Source organism: Scomber scombrus, chromosome 7 (assembly GCF_963691925.1).
Source record: "Scomber scombrus chromosome 7, fScoSco1.1, whole genome shotgun sequence".
NCBI classification, from domain to species: domain Eukaryota; kingdom Metazoa; phylum Chordata; class Actinopteri; order Scombriformes; family Scombridae; genus Scomber; species Scomber scombrus.
This window is the reverse complement of record NC_084976.1, coordinates 28,962,808-28,980,423: the sequence shown is the minus strand read 5'-3', so window position 1 is coordinate 28,980,423 and position 17,616 is coordinate 28,962,808. Positions and strand designations below refer to the sequence as shown.

At 38.7% G+C, this 17,616-nt stretch overlaps 1 protein-coding gene across 1 annotated transcript; it reads left to right on the top strand.

Moving 5' to 3' along the window:
• Positions 1 to 232: 232 nt before the first annotated feature.
• On the top strand, positions 233 to 14,012 carry LOC133983964 (soluble guanylate cyclase 88E-like). The gene is made up of 16 exons (XM_062423180.1): positions 233 to 360; positions 887 to 1,019; positions 1,299 to 1,473; positions 4,025 to 4,116; positions 5,391 to 5,648; positions 5,773 to 5,917; positions 6,599 to 6,724; positions 7,004 to 7,124; positions 8,329 to 8,458; positions 8,868 to 9,024; positions 9,425 to 9,561; positions 10,094 to 10,250; positions 11,848 to 11,921; positions 12,436 to 12,525; positions 12,850 to 12,968; positions 13,640 to 14,012. Exons 1-16 carry the CDS (start codon positions 233 to 235, stop codon positions 14,010 to 14,012), a joined length of 2,415 nt encoding a protein of 804 aa, XP_062279164.1.
• Positions 14,013 to 17,616: the final 3,604 nt, after the last annotated feature.

Genomic DNA, 17,616 nt, shown 5'->3' with positions numbered 1-17,616 from the left:
ATAACAGTATGTCTTTAAGTTTGTTTTTGGCACTGACATAAATGTTTCATTTTAATCTCATAAGACGACCAAAGGAACAATACATTTTAAGAGATTTTCTCATCAGTGATATTTTAAACTGTTGTCAAAGAGGACATGTGCCTGTATTTTGGATATGTAATTTTTCTCCTTGTCTCTCCTCAGTTAAGCAGTTAACTAAGGCATCAGTCTGGAGGTTTCCAACCCTCTGAAGATGTACGGCCTCTATTTGGAAGCAGTGAACGATTACATCAATGAATCCTATGGAGAGGATGTTTGGAGACTGATCGAGAACCGAGCAGAGATACCCCACCTCAAGTTTGTCAGACATCAGATGTATAAGTAAGTCTTGATTTATTAGCATGAACAGCGATGAACAGGTGCATTAATTGGAAAAAAAGACTGCCCACACACAGAAGGAGAAGTGTCATATCAAGCACACTGTATATTAGCTAAACACATTTTCAAAGCTCTGACCTTTGAATTACACTGTTTAAAAACTGAAAAGGTGCAAAACAACAGCTGCCAGTTGCATTCAGGAAATACATGTTTTAATTAGACAAAGCTCTATTTAGGAGCCAGCATTTTTAGTCTGCAGGTGGATTGCTAACTATTAAGTGTTGATATATTTAAATATTGCAATATACTTTGACAATGTTGACACATTATCCTAGACGGCTGTGCAATATAATACACATCTGAAGCTTCTAATGATACAGTTTTTTGCAAATATTCGGAGACTGTTAAGAAGTTCTTGTGTTATATTCACTCCTGGTTTTTGTTTTTTATTAATTATACTTATTCAAGTTTTTACATGGTGGCTAACTCAATACAAAAACAAGTAAATAACTTAACTCCTAATCTACAGTGACAATCTGATCCTGCGGTTGGCAAAGGCAGCAGGCGAGGTTCTGGGAAAGACCCATGATGAGCTGATGTACGCCTTCGGGGTCTATATGGTCAAGAGGATTGGAAACTATGGATATGAACGCATCCTGAAGGTGATTAAGTGATCTTCAGTTGGTTGTCGTTAGCTAACATGCCTCCTTTTTTTCTCTCCATCACTGTCTGATAAATATAGATGAGTGATGCAATCCATACCTAGTGCTCCTGACCTCTTCTCCAGGCAATTACATTACATTTAATAATCCACATTATAGATTAAAAAGACTACTTCTGGCATTTTGACAATATGAAGACTACTTTTCCATGTTAATAATATTATAAACTATAATTATTGTTTACTGTTGTCTTTTTTACCCATTCCCCATGTCTTTCAGGTGTTAGGGCGAAATGTGCGTGACTTCATCAATGAGCTGGACAACCTGCACGAGTACTTTCGCTTCTCCTTCCCCAAAGTGCAGCCCCCAAGCTTCTGTGTGGAAGAGGAATGTGAGACGAGCCTTACACTGCACTACCGCAGCACCCGCAAGGGTTTCACCCAGTTTGTCAAAGGTAACCAGTAGAAACACTGTGGGTTAAACCGTTTACCACAGCAACAGGAAACTGGGTTTGATCACCAACTCCGACCTTCTTACATATTCACTCTGAGGTTATGTGGGTTCCCATTGCATGCTGGGATAGGCAGTAGGTGGTTTATTAATTTTTAGCAGGGGGGATGGCCCAGTAGGAGGGAACACTAACCCTTGGATTGCAGGATTATCTTATAGGTCTAGCTTAATTCTTGATATAGAACTGCTATTAGGCTAAATACATATTCTGTGTTGGAATATGGAGACATTAAGCATTTTAATAATGCTTATTTTTCAAAACACATTGTAGTTTTGATGGTATAAACTTTACCTCAGATTTTATAACTGACCACTTAGTGCTGTGCGGTCAGTGCAGGTTAAATTCCTCAGTCACATTACCTGCTCCGCTCCTAGGTTACACGAACATCTGTGGTAAAAAACACATCTGTAGTCATGTCTCCCCTAAGATATTTGGTCACAGAGGTGGCTTTGTATTTTCAGTATCAATACTGATTGATCACATAAATATTATAGGAATACTATAGATATTCTACAGGCAGCACAGCAGTGTGTCTCTATCATCTTCTCTTCTGCCACTACATGTTGCTAATTGTCACTGTGATCATGAATGTGACACTACTCTATAGGGTATACAGGCTACAGTATTGTATAGAATAGAGTATTTATAGTACACAGTTTAGAGAAAATTATAGATCTGATATGAAAATGACAGAAAGGCGGCTCTGAGAGAAAAAGGCACCATTACAAATCCATCTGCTACTTCAGCACCACAGACAGTGCCATGAATTTATCAATACACAGCACAGTTAGGCTACTGATATTTCAGAGCTGTGTCAGGGCGATATATTCAAACCTGCACAAACCTCAGTCAGGTAAAGGATCAATAATTCAATAATGCAGACTAGACTAACTTATTCAGCTCTTCCTCTGCACTCTCTCTATCTGCTACTAGGGGATGGAGAGGGAGGATGGCAGGTTAACAAGGGACAAGCATTTTGGTCATTTTGCTAACAAGGGGGATGACATCCTAGAGTCTTGAACTGGGTCAGATACCTGCAGGGTATGGGTAACCCACAATAAAGTTGTGTAAATATCATTATATAAATTCACAGGTATGGACACTAAATGCAGGCAGGTAGCAGGTGAGACCAAAAAGAAAAGAAATAAAAATGATTCGCAGGTATACAAGTGAGCAGTGATTATAACATTAGTATGCATTCTTTGTTAAGTGCATGTGTGAGAAAGTGCTGCAGTATTTGAATGTGTGAGTGTGCAGTACTGCCCTTCTTGCAGAGACATAGATTATGACATTATGTGCAACAAGTTAAAATAAAGCATTTAAAAGTGAGTGACTGAGTAGCCTATGTGTTTAATCATGGGTCGGGTCTTTTTAGCACTGAGCTTTGTGGGTGCTGGTTTGAAAACTTGGACCTTAGCAGGACTCTGTGATATCCCTCATTTCTCCTCAAATTACCTATGCATCCTCATTTAAACTTGAATGTGATTAAGCATGTAAAACAACAATGTTGAATTGTTTTTTTCAGTACACAAGACACTAAAGAGCTAAATATTACAGCAGACCATTGACTTTACAACAGAGTGAAAAGAGGAAAGACGAAAATAAACATTGAAGTCTTTGGCCAGTTTAGGAAACATTCACACAGGAACAGAAACAATATAAAGGCCCACGTTGTTTTAGCTCATTTAATACAAATTATACATACTTGATTACAGCAGACCACGTTTCAAAACATGCCATAATTTATGTTTTCATAAATATTTTCCAACCTTCCAGGCAGCTACAGGTCAGTATGAAGATAAGAACTTCCAGAAGATGTTGAGAAAGTTTTTAGTGCTTTATGGTAAAAAATAACCTGCACTTTCAGTTACATTAGCACAAAAAAAAAAAAAATCAACTTCAACGACATACAGGGAAAAAGCATAATGATGTTTACTGAGATGGGCACGCAAATGATTTCCAACTCTTTGCAAATGTAATTCATACTGATGTAAAATAAACTGGAAGGCTAAAAAACACATTCATAACACGCACACACACACACAAACACACACACACACACAAACACAGTGCTGCACAAAACAGTCTGCTGCAGTGTAGATTATATGTAATTTGTAGAAAATGGACGAAGACTTGTACAGTTTTTTCTGAGATTATCATTATTTGGTTGTAATTGTTTTAATCTGCAATATTAAATAAAAGGTGAATATCAGATAAAAAATAAATAAATCATACAATAATGAGTTAATAGACTAGTTTATCTGGTTAACAGACTTAAACATTCTGGTTAATTTTTTATGAAGATTGATAAAAACAAAGTCGTCATGCAGGGTTAATCTATCAAGGCAAAGCACTGATTAAAAATTAAACACAAAATTCCACTTATCTCCACAGTTTGTTCTAAAATTAATATTACACTAGCCCATTTTGACTGAATCCCTTATATGTTGACCTATACACATCCATGACCAGTGTGTGTTGTTGACTCGTACAGGGCAGCTGTCTCAAGTGGGGCGCCAATTCTACAACACAGACATCGAAGTGGAAATCTTGTCTAAAGAGGAAACCGAAAAAATGACGTATGTGGTATGTACTCGGCCTTAGGTGAAGTAGTATCAGTCGAGCTATTGGGCATCTGATCGTGACCCTGTATCAGTTCTATCAGCATGGAAATGACTCCATCATACTCAATGAGACACCGGACAGAAAGTTGTTTACTGGATGGAGATGAAGTGTTTATTGGGAAGGGACTCAGGGTAAAGTCACAATTTACAGGAGGGAATATCTGAAATGTGCAAATATATAGTCATACGGTCTAGCATCAACTAACATCAGTGTCAATCCCACTGTTTTCAGAGTTTGTCCCTTAAGCTGACAGTCACTGGTTTGATTCCTTCACTGCTTTGCTATGAACAAACAAATCCAAATTGCAATTATAAAGTCTACTTTCTAATCTGGACTATTCTACATTTGACATTGTTTATACTTGATGAGTCCTATAGTGGAAAACCCTTTATCACTGACTTACTGTACTAACATGTATAACATCAAATTCAATGGCTTATTAGAAGGTGAGTAAATCAGTGATGAAGGCTTTATCCCATATAATCCATCCGTTCGGGATATACATCTTAAAGGTGTTAATAGAGAGATATTGGTGAGATGCTCGGGAGCTTACAATACCTTATTACTGATATATAAAGCAGTAGAAAAATAAGTATTACCTATGAATAAAACAATGTCTTATGATTAATAAACTCATTTTAAAGTATGCCTTATTAAAAAAGGGTAGCTTTTTTTTCTTTAGAAATATATATGAAATATATAGACGTCTCTTTCTTTCCTTCCTCTCTCTTTCCTCCCTTCCTTCTTTCCTTCCTCCGTCCCCCTTTCTTCCTTCCTTCCTCCCTCCCTCTTTCCTTCCCTCCTTCCTTCCTTTCCTTCCTCCCTCCCTTCTTTCCTCCCTCCCTCCTTCTCTCTTTCTTTCCTCCACCCTACATTCCTCCCTCCCTTCTTTCCTCTGTCCTTCTTCCCTTCCTTCCTCTCTTCCTCTTTCCCTTTCTCCCTCCCTCCCTCCTACCTTCCTTCTTTCCTCCGTCCTTCCTTCCTTTCCTTCCTCCGTTCCTTCTTTCCTCCCTCCCTCCTTCCTTCCTCCCTTCCTTCTTTCCTTTCCTCCCTTCCTTCCTTCCTCCCTTCCTTCTCTTTATTCTCTTTATTACATCAGTGACCATGTAAACTTAGTCAACTGCAGTAAGAAAAATATCCCATCCTGTATTTATGTTGTTCAAAACCACCACAAACGTTTAATACTCATTAACTTATATCTCAGACGTTTCAATAACTTTCCTTTATTTGTCCAGGTCTACAAAATGAACTTTGACAATGCCGCTTTCAAGCATCGCATGCCCCAACAGAAGACAGCGCCCGGCTACGAGAAGCTACCTATGAAGCGAGGTATCTTTTTTGACATGTTTCCCTTCAGCGTTATCTTCCGCCGAGACATGACCATGTATCGCATCGGTGACGGCCTCAAAGAGGTCTTCTCTGACCTCCAGGGCAAGAAAGTCAACGAGGAATTCACTCTGATCAGGCCGATGCTGGAGTTCAGCTGGGACAATGTGAGTTTAAAGATAGCTGTGCAATCCCGCTCTCATATTGTGAGACTGACTTTACATGAACTCGCCTTTGCTTCATTTGTCATCACTTCTCAATAACATGAAATTCTCTTCTTACTCTCATCAGATCTACACCCATTTGAACAATGTGTTTGAGCTGTTGTCTAAAGCGGTGGTGGAGAGCAAGCAAAAGGTCAACATCCCCAAATTGAGCAAGGAGGAGCCAGAGGAGAAGGAGGATAATGAGAAAGCAAAGAGGGAAGAAGAAAGAGGTACTATTGCAATTATCTTTTATGCTTTTCAAATGCATAATGTATGAAAAAGGTGCATCTCAGAAGGATGGAAGGGATCACAATATGTCCATCAAGTCATCAATCTTCATTTCTGTCTTGTTATTTTATGTAGATAGAGCAAAATTAAATATTTAAAATATATCCAGGAGGAATGCATACCAATAATGATGATATAACAACAAAGTTTAAAGCAATATGTCTTCAGAGGTCACATACCTACATTTAAATACAGTGTAAACTGAAATACTTTTTGCATGCCAAGTAATAGTTAATAAAACAAGTTGAGTAGAACTTTTGTACTAAATTTGTGGCCAGAATAAAGTGTGAAGACATACGACAAGTGAAGCATATTGGATGTCATCATTTCAAGTGATGACAATTTGTATTTTAATGTTATGTGTAAGAATGAAATTTTGCTTTAGACATCATCCAGAACATAACCATGACAAACGCACTAGAACTGAACTTGTGATGAATTTTTAATATATTCTCCTGTTAAATATTTTGCTATTCTTCCATCGACTAACTGAAATGTATGATTTGAATTCATCGCACCACCTTCACACAATTTAAGCCCCCATTAACTCACATGAGTAACTTAAATCCCGGTTCATTCGGTCATCCGTCCCCTCGCTGTTTCTGCTGTTTGACCTCCATCAGAGCCGAAGGCATTGGAGGAGATGAAGGGCACAGACCAAGAGTATAGCAGTGCTCTCACCCAGTACAACAGCTCTGCCAACTCTGGAGGGGAGGATATTGAGCTGCTGGCATTCCAGACTGTCACCGGTCAGATTATTTTACACTTCCTCTTTAACCTTTGCAAAATAGTATTTATCTGTTAACTTTTTTTTTTTTTTTAATGTCTCTTACATCCCTATCCTGTGACTGGTATTGGATATAACATGGATATTTTGTATTAAAACTATGTGTGCACCGGTCAAATTTTTTGACATATCCAAAAATATATAATATTTTAAACCTAAAGGTACATTTTCCACAACCTACTATCATGTTTTTTTTTAACTTCCACAACTATGACAATCTGTCCCTTATGGTTCTTCTCAGGTAAATGTAGTGAAACCATCTTCGAGGACATGCGGGAGCCCCCAAAAAAGCCTCTCCACCTCAAGGGCCAGATGAAATATGTCCCCCAGTGGGATTCCCTCATCTTCTTGGGGACACCAATGTAAGACCACAGCCTTTGATTTGACTATATACAATGCTGCTGACGTAGGACTAGAGGTTTTCACATGTCCACTCCTACACAGAGACCCAGACGGGGACCTGAGTCCAAATTAAATTCTGTCTGATCAGGTCAGGAAGGGTCCTGTGTTTTCAGCCTGTGTCAATATGTCTAAACTGACTCACTATCAGCTCTCATCAGGTGCCTGATACTCAGAAAAAAGGTGTTGTTTGAGAGGAGACGGAGACGGAGATGGCAAGGTGTGAAATCCATGAAAAAAATACAAGTATTGCTTTTCGACATATGGTGCTTGTTAAAAGGAGGTGCATCTGCTGCTGCCAGCGTTGGTATTCTCTTCATTAGGGTTAGTTTGGATGAATTGCATTTTGAATGGGATTAAATTATTACATTATTATAACAATTATAACATCTACTTCAGAGTGAGTCGGACTGTCCATGGGCCCTATTTTAAGTTGTGTGTCTTAAGAGTATGAACAGTGTGGGCGTCTCATGCGGCCCTGTTATTTTGGTTCACGTATGTGCAGCAGTGCAAACATGCAAATAAATGATTCATATTTTAAGCATTAATCTGTTGTTGTAGCACGTCTGCAGCAAGTATTTAGTTTCAATTCTGTTGATGAAATCTCCAAAGCATCAGCAAACTGAGCAAAAATAGATGTAGTTCTGACATGGCTGTTATCAGGGCAACGTATAAGACCAAATTCAAACTGTCTTTACTCTGCTTCATTTGAATGAACCTCCCACCTCTCTGCACATCTCCTCTAACCACAGCACTGTCCACTCTGCACTGTTCATTGAGATGAATCTTCTGTGTTTTTGTTATTGTTATTTAGGAGAGAGACCAGGTCTTAACTAGAAACAGAAATTGTCGTTCGTGTAACCTCAACACTTCCTTGAGCTGTTTCACACCAAACATATTTAGAGGTTCACAGGGTGCGGTTCCTTTACTTCCTTTGCTGCCTTCCCGTTGTGAGCATTAGTTGTTGTTTTGAATTTCTAATGTTCATCAACACATTACATTATACATACATACATAATTTCCTGTTTTTCAAGCCTACAATGTGTTGATGATGATGTATTATCTATCTGTTGCTGATACAAAGAGTGAATTAAGTTACATCATCTAACTTTTCTTTCATCTACAGTTTTATACATCTTAAATTAATTTCTTCTTTTATTCTTGCAGTATTGAGACAGTGGAAGACATGATAAAGATGGGTGTGTACGTAAACGATCTGAACCTGCATGACTCCAGCAGAGAGCTGATTTTAGCCGGGACGCAGCAATCGGCTGAGCTACAGCTGGCACTCGATCAGGTGAAAGAAAACCTTCATTCAAAGTATTATATTAGCAAAGTCATGACTTTTATTCAGCAGAGGGAACACGTGGTAAAAGCTATGGACCAAGAGGGCTGTTTGAGGTAGTGCATATTCTCTTATGTGAATGCAGTTATGATATGCGTATTAATCAACGCAGAGCTCATATTATACGATACGCTAAGTGCACACAATGTAAGAGCTGCCAATTCTCTGCATGAAACAGCCCGACCAGGTGAGCTCAGATGGAAGCTACCTCCCCTATTGATTTCACCCATTAAATCCACTTCAGTCATGCAAGAGAGATGTGGATTAAGAGGATTATAGAAGGCAAAGAGGGATTTTTGAGGTTTAAAAGAGGTGAGACTGTAACTGTAGACTATTTTGTCCATTTTTTGTGATCCTCTAGGAGCAACAAAAGTACGCTCAGCTGCAGGAAATCATCAAGAAGTTGGACGAAGAGAAGAAGAGAGGAGATTCCTTGTTGTACGCCATGATCCCCAAAGCTGTGGCCGACCGCCTCAGGAAGGGGATCACTGCACTGGAGACATGCCAGGTACATGACAGTGCTTTTTGTTAACAAAGATTGCTGCATGCCAAAACATCCAAATGTCTCTCAGTACTACTACAGTTTTGTGGTTTCTTAAGCTGATGCATTTTGGCAAGCAAGTATTTATCAGAGCATCTGGCTTCAAAAAATAGCTGAAGACTCTCATTCACCTGTTAAATTTGACTACTATACAAATCTTCAAACCCCGAATTACATCAGTACAAATTAACCCAGAACAAATATCCATCTGCATTAAAATACAAACATCCAGTTGATAAGTAACCTGTGACTGACTGTACTTGGATGACTGTTCAAGCATCTCTTTCTGATGTATGTATCCAGTGAATGTACTAGTGTTTGCTCTCAGTGTAAAATTATCATAACCGTACGTATATCTGTGTCCCAGGTCTTCCCAGACGTGACCATCCTGTTCAGCGATGTGGTCAAGTTCAACGAGATCTGCATCCACATCACACCCATGCAGGTGGTGGACATGCTCAATGAGATTTACATCGTCTTTGACACGCTCAGCGAGAAACACAATGTTTACAAGGTCAGTCCAAGAAAAGCAGCACAACCAGCTGCATTTACATTCAGGTACGAAAACTGTGTTGTGTATTTTGAAGTATATCGCTGATGTTTTGAATAGGTTTTACAGTTACTTTTTAAGGCCTATTATTATATTATTTTTTTAATCTAAAATGATGCAATGCACATTTTTCTATATGAAACCTAAATGAAAATAAAACAGCCCATACTTATGCAGATATGGTCAAAAAGGAAAATCTGTAGTCAATTCTCAGTCTAACTGTATAGTGCAGTAAATGTACTGTATTTGTAGCCATAGTAGGTCTGATTTTTATCCATTATTTAACCATAAAAACACACATTCTGGTGTGTTTTAGTCTCAGGTAGAAATTACTGATGCACACATTGCTGGAAAATGCATCAAGAAAAGGGTGAATTAATGTCTGCCATTTACGGACTTTGGTTACAGAGTGATGGAGGTTAAAATATGCCAAAAAGATCTCTCTCTTCTCAATGTTATCACAGTTTAGAAAACTGTCAATCTCCCTTGTGTCCAGGTGGAGACGATCCGTGATGCCTACATGGTGGTGGCGGGTGTTCCTAACAAGACCACCTTTCATGCACACCACATCTGCGACATGGCCCTGGACATGCTCAGCTCCATCGACCACCTTAAAGACCCCTCCACCGGGGATAACATCCAGATCAGAGTTGGTGAGTAGCACTTCAGTGGCCCGGCTGTGATAAAGCATCAAGATTACTTTGATGTTTTGGGGTTTGCCTGTTGCTGTCTGCCGGGAGGTGATGGCTCAATGTCAGCCACACAGCACTGCTTCTGAACTGGTGGGGATTCAGTGTCTTTATCCATGTACTTCAGACAGTTAGAGGTTGGACTATTTATCCACTCAACCACTGTCACCATTAAGCAGCAGCTTCAAAAATACAATCTTGAGATCTTGGGGCACAATAAAAGGATTTTCCTTCAAACAGAGAACTTTAAAAGGTAAATCAAGATTATTCCCTACTGCCTCAAAAGGTCACTGTTCTGATATCAACCCTGACCACTTTTTTGGAGCAAAGAAGATTTCCCAACATGCTTGAGGTCAGAGGACCTGATCCCTGTTAAGCTCCTCTCCAAATAAAAAGCTGCTCTTCAGACACAGTTGAACAGACCCCTCCTGTAGGGATAAGTGCTGTTTTAAAGGGGATCTGACCCACGACATGCTAGCCACCTCCTCTACGGGCCTAGTGGTGGCCTAAAGCAGGTGAGAGCAAACACAGCAAGGAAGAGGAGCAGGCAAAAAAAGTTTTACACTACAAGCCACAGTCTTCCATTCTCACACACGCTCACACAGCAATGGCATATATAAAAAGTCAAGTAAAAAGATTTTCCTAATATGGATTAAGTTTTTATCATTTGTATAACTGTGTTTAGGATTTGGTCTGATTATTGTACTTGGGGTCTAGCAGCTGGAAATGAGGCTATGTAAATAGTGACTAAATCATTTTAATTGAAGAAGCATTAAATAACCTATAATTTGTATCATTCACTAATGACGATATTGGCATTATCTGTAGCACATGTTACAATCGTATTGTCTGTAAGTGATAGTGAGTAATAATAAGTCCTAATGCTGCATTAAAGACTCGGTAAGTCATATCTGACAAACAAAGTGAGGAAGTAAAATATCTAATCCATTTATCAATCTATTATGCAAATTGTTCATTCCATATGGGCATCTGACGTATCCCAGCATGCACTGGGCTAAAAGGTAGCAGGGCAGACCCATGATGTGTCGCCAGTCTCAATGCCAAACACCTAAAAAGAAAACCTGTCCTTTGAGCTCTCAACAGAAGGAAAAATCTCTTTACAGTTCAGATTTCAAAGCAACAATTGAGTCATTAGCATCAGACAACAAACCTACAACTCCTGCAAATATATTGTGGTCATGTTGACAGACAGTAACAATAACCTTTTCAAACTGCGCCACGTTTGAGGTAAAATATGAAGTGCTGCACATAAAGCAATGATGATTCAATTGTATTTTTCACTCTCAACAGAGGAGTAATAATGTGTTTTCTACAGGATACAGTTTTCTTGTTTTTTTATTCGTGCACTGTTGGTTGCTTGTAATGAAAAACTTGGACTTTAAGTATCTGGATATACTTTGGTTAGGTGATGAGTGCAAGATAAATGACTGCATATAAATCAGTTTTTGTAGGGGCAGTAGCTGCAATAAAAATAGATTCAGGCAGTTTATGAATAAATCAGATCACGTTGAGTTTCTCTAAAGTGTTTTTCCTCTCTCAGGTATCCACTCAGGTATGGTGGTGGCTGGCGTGGTGGGTCTGAAGATGCCTCGCTACTGCTTGTTTGGCGACACTGTAAACACAGCCTCGAGGATGGAGAGCAACGGAGTGGTGACTACACTAACATACTTAACAACCCATAGCCCAGCGAAATGTGCCAAATAACCCACAGCAATAGTATAAATAACTGCAATAACATTAACAATTTCCCTCAGTCAATTTCATGTAGATTGGTACAGAAAACCATTTTTATGTTTAATGACGCCACCGTATGTGCAGCTTTTCGGTTAATGCAACGGGCTAATCACTTCATTTGCTTTCCATTACTTACACTAATAGAAGTTAATGTCATGTTGTGTGGAAAATCTGTTCTATGATAAACGGAAAAGAAAGCAGTTTATTCAGGCTAAATTTCCTCTTTGTATTCCCACAAAGGAAAAAACCTCTGAATGAACTCTCATTTTAAGTGTCTAATACGCTAAGTATTTTCATAGCCTTTTGATGATTTTAAAAGTTTCAGTAATATAAAGGGATTGTATTTCAATACTGAGCTTTAGCAGCAGTTGTCTGTATGTGTCTGTCTGAGCAGGGCATGCAGATACACATCAGTCAGACCACCAAAGACCACCTGGAACATGAGCCCTATATCATCGAGGAGAGGGGCAAAATCTTTGTAAAGGTAAGTGGTTAATACAAAGCCATGGACAAATACCTTTTGCTATCATGTTTTTTCTACAAATGATGGCCTTTCTTATCCACTATCCACTGATTGAAATGGGCATTAATATTTTGCTTTTCATCATTTCTTGTAGTTATAATACTCAACACATTGCTGTTGAGTATTAATGAAGATACTCATTATCTTGAGCCAACTAAGAGACATTTTGAACCTGACATTCCAAGTATTATAATATTGATACATGAATTTTAGATTAAATTTTCTTTCTAACATTTACATATGGCATTTTTGATCAAAACCTTCTATCTCCCAAACATCTTCTAGGGTAAAGGCTACATGAAAACCTACTGGCTGAAAGGAAAGAAAGACCTATCGTTCAAGACCCCGGCAGAGCTGCGCTACAGCAGTGAACAGAAAGACTCTGACGATAAAAGCTCTAATGGGTGAGTAGACGGGGGGTGGAGGGGAGCAGACGGCACCAAAGAATCACTTTTATTCTATACACAATGTAGACTAACCACATCCCCTGTTGATTCAGCCAGAGCTGCGCTTATTGCCCCCCTGCAGCACCAGACAGCAAGCAAAGTGAAAGTCTGTTTCAGGCGTTTTGTTTGTTTGAAGGAGTCATGCTGACCACCAAAAATGTTTACCCGTATGTGGCAGTGCAACATCTAGGGTTACTGAAGCAGCACAAAAACAATGAAAGATAAAACAGGAAAGATAACACTGCAAAAGCCTTTATAATTAATGATAAGAAATCATTCTGATATAAAATTATTATGGTCCTCCTTTAACAGATCAAAGTGAGAACAGTCTTCTAGTATTCATCTGTGTAAATACATCATATCAAACATCCAAATTAACTTAAAACAAGTCAAACGCTTTTTCAGTGAAGGGGCACTTTATAATGTATTGCTATGGTTGAAAATAAGTGAAATATTGTAACTCCCGCTCACAGATTTAATTGCTTGTAAGACTTTGTTACAGGCTAAATGATTCCAAGAAACCAAGATCTTTACAACTATCATCCTGCAAAAAATCAAATATACTGTCTCTAATGTTTTATGTCTTTTGTAAATCACTGTGATATTCTACTAATGTGTAACTGCGCTAGTTCCACAAGCACCAATGCCAAGTGCATGGCCTCCAACCTCAACATCACAGGCAGTGAGGGGGAGCAAGCAGAGGGGAAGCCAAGCCCCAGCGACCTTCCACTGGACAACATGCCTCCACCAGAGGCTGCTAACGAGCTCCCTGTCATTTCAACTGAGCTTCAGGAAAAGGAGAAAGCCAAAAAGACTAAGAACAACAAGGCGACCAAGTTGGATATGCCTCAGGGAAACGCAATGCCGGAGAATTTGTCGCCGGCTGTTGGGCTGGAGAACCCGGGTCCTTTACTCAACAACAAGAGAAACAGCTTCAGGCTGCAGTATACCAAGCTGCCTGCCAACCTACCCATGCGAAGCACCGCCTGCTCCATACTGTGAGCGGACGGTCGTAGTGTGAGATTACAAGATGACACTGACATGTGACAAGGGTGCGATATTAAGAATATAATGGAAGTGTAGGAAGAGGCAAGACAAAGAGAGAAGTTTCAGAATTTACAAGATTTATGGTTAATGGTGATCTGCATTTAAACACATGTTGAATGCCAGGAGATTTTGAAAGAAAAAAGGCTTTTGTGACATTGTGAGTAAAAATAAGAGTTAAGTGGCAAATTAAACTGAAAACAAACATGTTTAAAAGTTAAAATCCACTTGAAATAAAGTAAAAGCTTGGGAAACATTCATGACATCAAGTGCTGTTCCTTTGTTGCATTGATGTCACGCATGAAAGGATGACTGATTTAGAAACTTCTTTTTTTTTTAAATCAGTTATATCACACCCTGAATACTGAGAATCGACAGGTTTCACAACATGTCTTCCTTATGTCGACTGTTTTTAAAAATAAAAAAAAGGAAGTACAATGTCCTCTAAACACAGAACAGAACATGCACAGAAAACACAGAACTACAAAACTGTACTATAAGCAAGGACAGCCATGACAATGATTTCTTTTCTTATTTTCTTTATGCTATTTGCTGTAATATTTTACAGCTGTATAAGCCATCCATGAAGTCACTGCTATTACTGCTACAGGAATTATGTCTAAAACTAACTGTATGTATGGATGCTTCATTCAATTCATCAGAGGTTGCCTTTAATTTTGTTTAAACTAGTCGTATTGTTATTCAGTTGGTATTTGGCTACTGGTTCTACTTTCTGTATGTATAACTGACTGCATTTGTTTCACTGTATGATAGTGTTTATTCATATAAAACTGTATGTACAGCCACTAAAAAGAGGTCATGTTTTAATTTCTGTTTTACTAAGTCATGACACTCATTCTCATATACAGGTTAAAGCGTTTGGTGGTTTCAAAACATATTTATTTATTTATTCACCAGCCTATTAACAGGTGCAACCGACATACACCTCAGCTTTTGGGTTGTGGCTAGTTCAGACTTTCCATCCTGATAGCTAAACATACAATTTGGGTAACACTATATTTTAAGTTAAGAACATAATATTCTGATAATCTCCTGAGCAGTTTCTTGAAAGAACTATGTAATTTAGTACTAATCAAAGGGAAAATAGTAATTTCCTTCTGATTGAATCCCATGTAATTATTCATTCATTCATATTTTAAACTAACTCTCCATATATCTCGTTGAATATTATGCTTTTTGGACAAAGTTCACATTGCATGCTCAACTAATCTACTTGGCAAACAGACTATCACTATCATTTGATTTTTTTGTTTAATTAATTTATATAAATATACTGAATTTACAATCATATGTCAGAGAAGTGCAGTGAATCGACACATTTGTGAAGCTGGAACTGACGAATATTTGACTTTTTTGCTTGAAAACCAAAATCAATCCTCAAACCTATGTGTCTGGTGAAGGACTAATCAATGAATTGAGTTTTCTTTTCACCACTCTGTGAATGCAAAAGGAAACACTCTTATAGCTGCCCACACAGTTCCTCAGACCTGCAGAGAGGATGTGAGTAAATGGCCCTGTGAGGATCTTGTAAGGAAGTGAGTTTCAAGCTTTTTTTGTGTCAAGGACCTCTAAACTGACATTAATCAAAACATGGACTCCCACTAGATAAGATTTTGACCGAGGGCGCCCATCTGAAGATTTTTGCATGTGCAGATGTTTAATTACATAAAGTGTATGAAAACCATGACCAAACTAGCCATATATTCTGTCATTGTGTTACTCATAAGTGGAATTATAGGAACATATAAATGATTCCCTTTTGTGCTTGGGAGCGCCCCGAATCCCTTCAAGGAATCCCGAGGGTCCCCACCGTGAGAACCACTGCTCTAAGTTGGTAATGAATCATCTATAGACACTGCTGTCATGACACTCATATAGGGGTTAAAGCCTTTCATGGTTTCAAAAACATGTATTTATGTACCAGAATGTTAACAGGTGCAGCCACCATACAGCTGTTTTTGGGTTGTGGCTGGTGTGGACTAGATTGCTAAGCCTAACATATGGGTAATGCTAAATTTAGGGGTTATAATTCTCTAATATAATTCTAAATAAAAAAGAACTACGTAACTTTGTACTAATCAAAGGGAAAATACTAATTTCTTTCTGATTGAATCCCAAGTAACTCATTCATTCATATCTTAAACTTTCTCTCTCTATATATCATGTTGAATAATATGCTAGCCTTTGGACAAAGTCCACATTTCTGCATGCTTAACTGACCTACTTTGCAAACAGACTATCACTAAGTTCAAACTGGGATTTGATCTGTTGATTTTCTAAAATGAATTCATATAAAGACACTGAATTTACAATCACATGACAGAAAGATGCAACAAATCTTCATATTTGTGAAGCCGGAACTGACATATGGTACCTTTTTGCTCGATAGATGGTTTCACCAAATTAATCATTAAACCTATGGTGTCTGTTGATGTACAGTACTAATCAGTTAACTGACTCATCTTGTCTAGCACTGTGTGAATTTGAAAGGAAAAGGAAAAGCATTAATCTGTTACAGACATAAAGCTGCCCACACAGTTCCTCAGACCTGCAGAGAGGATGTGAGTAGATGGTCCTGTGAGGATCTTGTAAGGAAGTGCTTCTAAAACTTTTTCCGTGTTAAGGTCCCCTAAACTGACATTAATCAAACCATGGTCTCCCACTTAATAAGGTTTCACAGGTTTCCTCATCTGATAGAATGTGTGCTTTGAGATGTTTTATTAAATAAAGTGTATGAAACCCATGACCAAACTAGTCATACATTCTGTCAAACAAATTATTCCCTTTTTTTCCCCAAGGGACCCCCCGGAAACACCACAAGGACCCCTGGTGGTCCCCAGTCCCCCACTTTGAGAACCACGGCTTTAAGGATCTTGTAAGTTGGTAATGATCATGCCATCTATTGGCACTGCTATGCCTTTTAACAGCCACTAGGAGGTGATAGGCTAACCACAAGTTAAAGACTAAATAGATGACTTAATAAATCAGGGTCTAGGGACAATGAGTGAGTCAATCTTTGGTTCCCTGAGGTTCTTCAGATCAAAAATACAAGTGAGTTGGAGTTTTAGTCTGATCACGCTGTGGGAGAAAGTGAATCCCTGTTAGCTGATCAAATTAAATGTCTGGCCTCCTCTGAACCAGCATCTGTTCATCTCAATTTGTGCTCACCATCTATCTTACAACACTGTGAGCGAACGGACAGGACGAGCTCACACAGAAAGAACCTAAGCTCACCAAATCCTCCATCCAATTCAGGCTCCAAATCTTCAGCACAGTTCCCTGACCCCGGTGGTTATGAGGTCGGTTATTCCTGCCTTAGTCATCTGATGATAACACACTGCCATTATGTGAGTGACTGTACGTGTGTGATCTTTTAATGAAAGATAAGTGGCATAATTGAAGTTCCTCTTACTATCTCATAACCGAAAAAGGCAAGTGCGTTAGCTGTGTACAGTATGAAGGTGACACAGGTAACAGGTTATTCCAGGGCCGCTGCGTTCCTTCACAGACACAAAAACACATGTAAGCGTGCACATTTATA

Coding starts and splice junctions, on each gene's coding strand:
- LOC133983964 (XM_062423180.1), top strand. CDS start 233: ATGTACGGCCTCTATTTGGAAGCAGTGAACGATTACATCAATGAATCC. Junction 5,649..5,772: donor TGGAGTTCAGCTGGGACAAT/GTGAGTTTAAAG, acceptor TACTCTCATCAG/ATCTACACCCATTTGAACAA. Junction 8,459..8,867: donor TACAGCTGGCACTCGATCAG/GTGAAAGAAAAC, acceptor GTGATCCTCTAG/GAGCAACAAAAGTACGCTCA.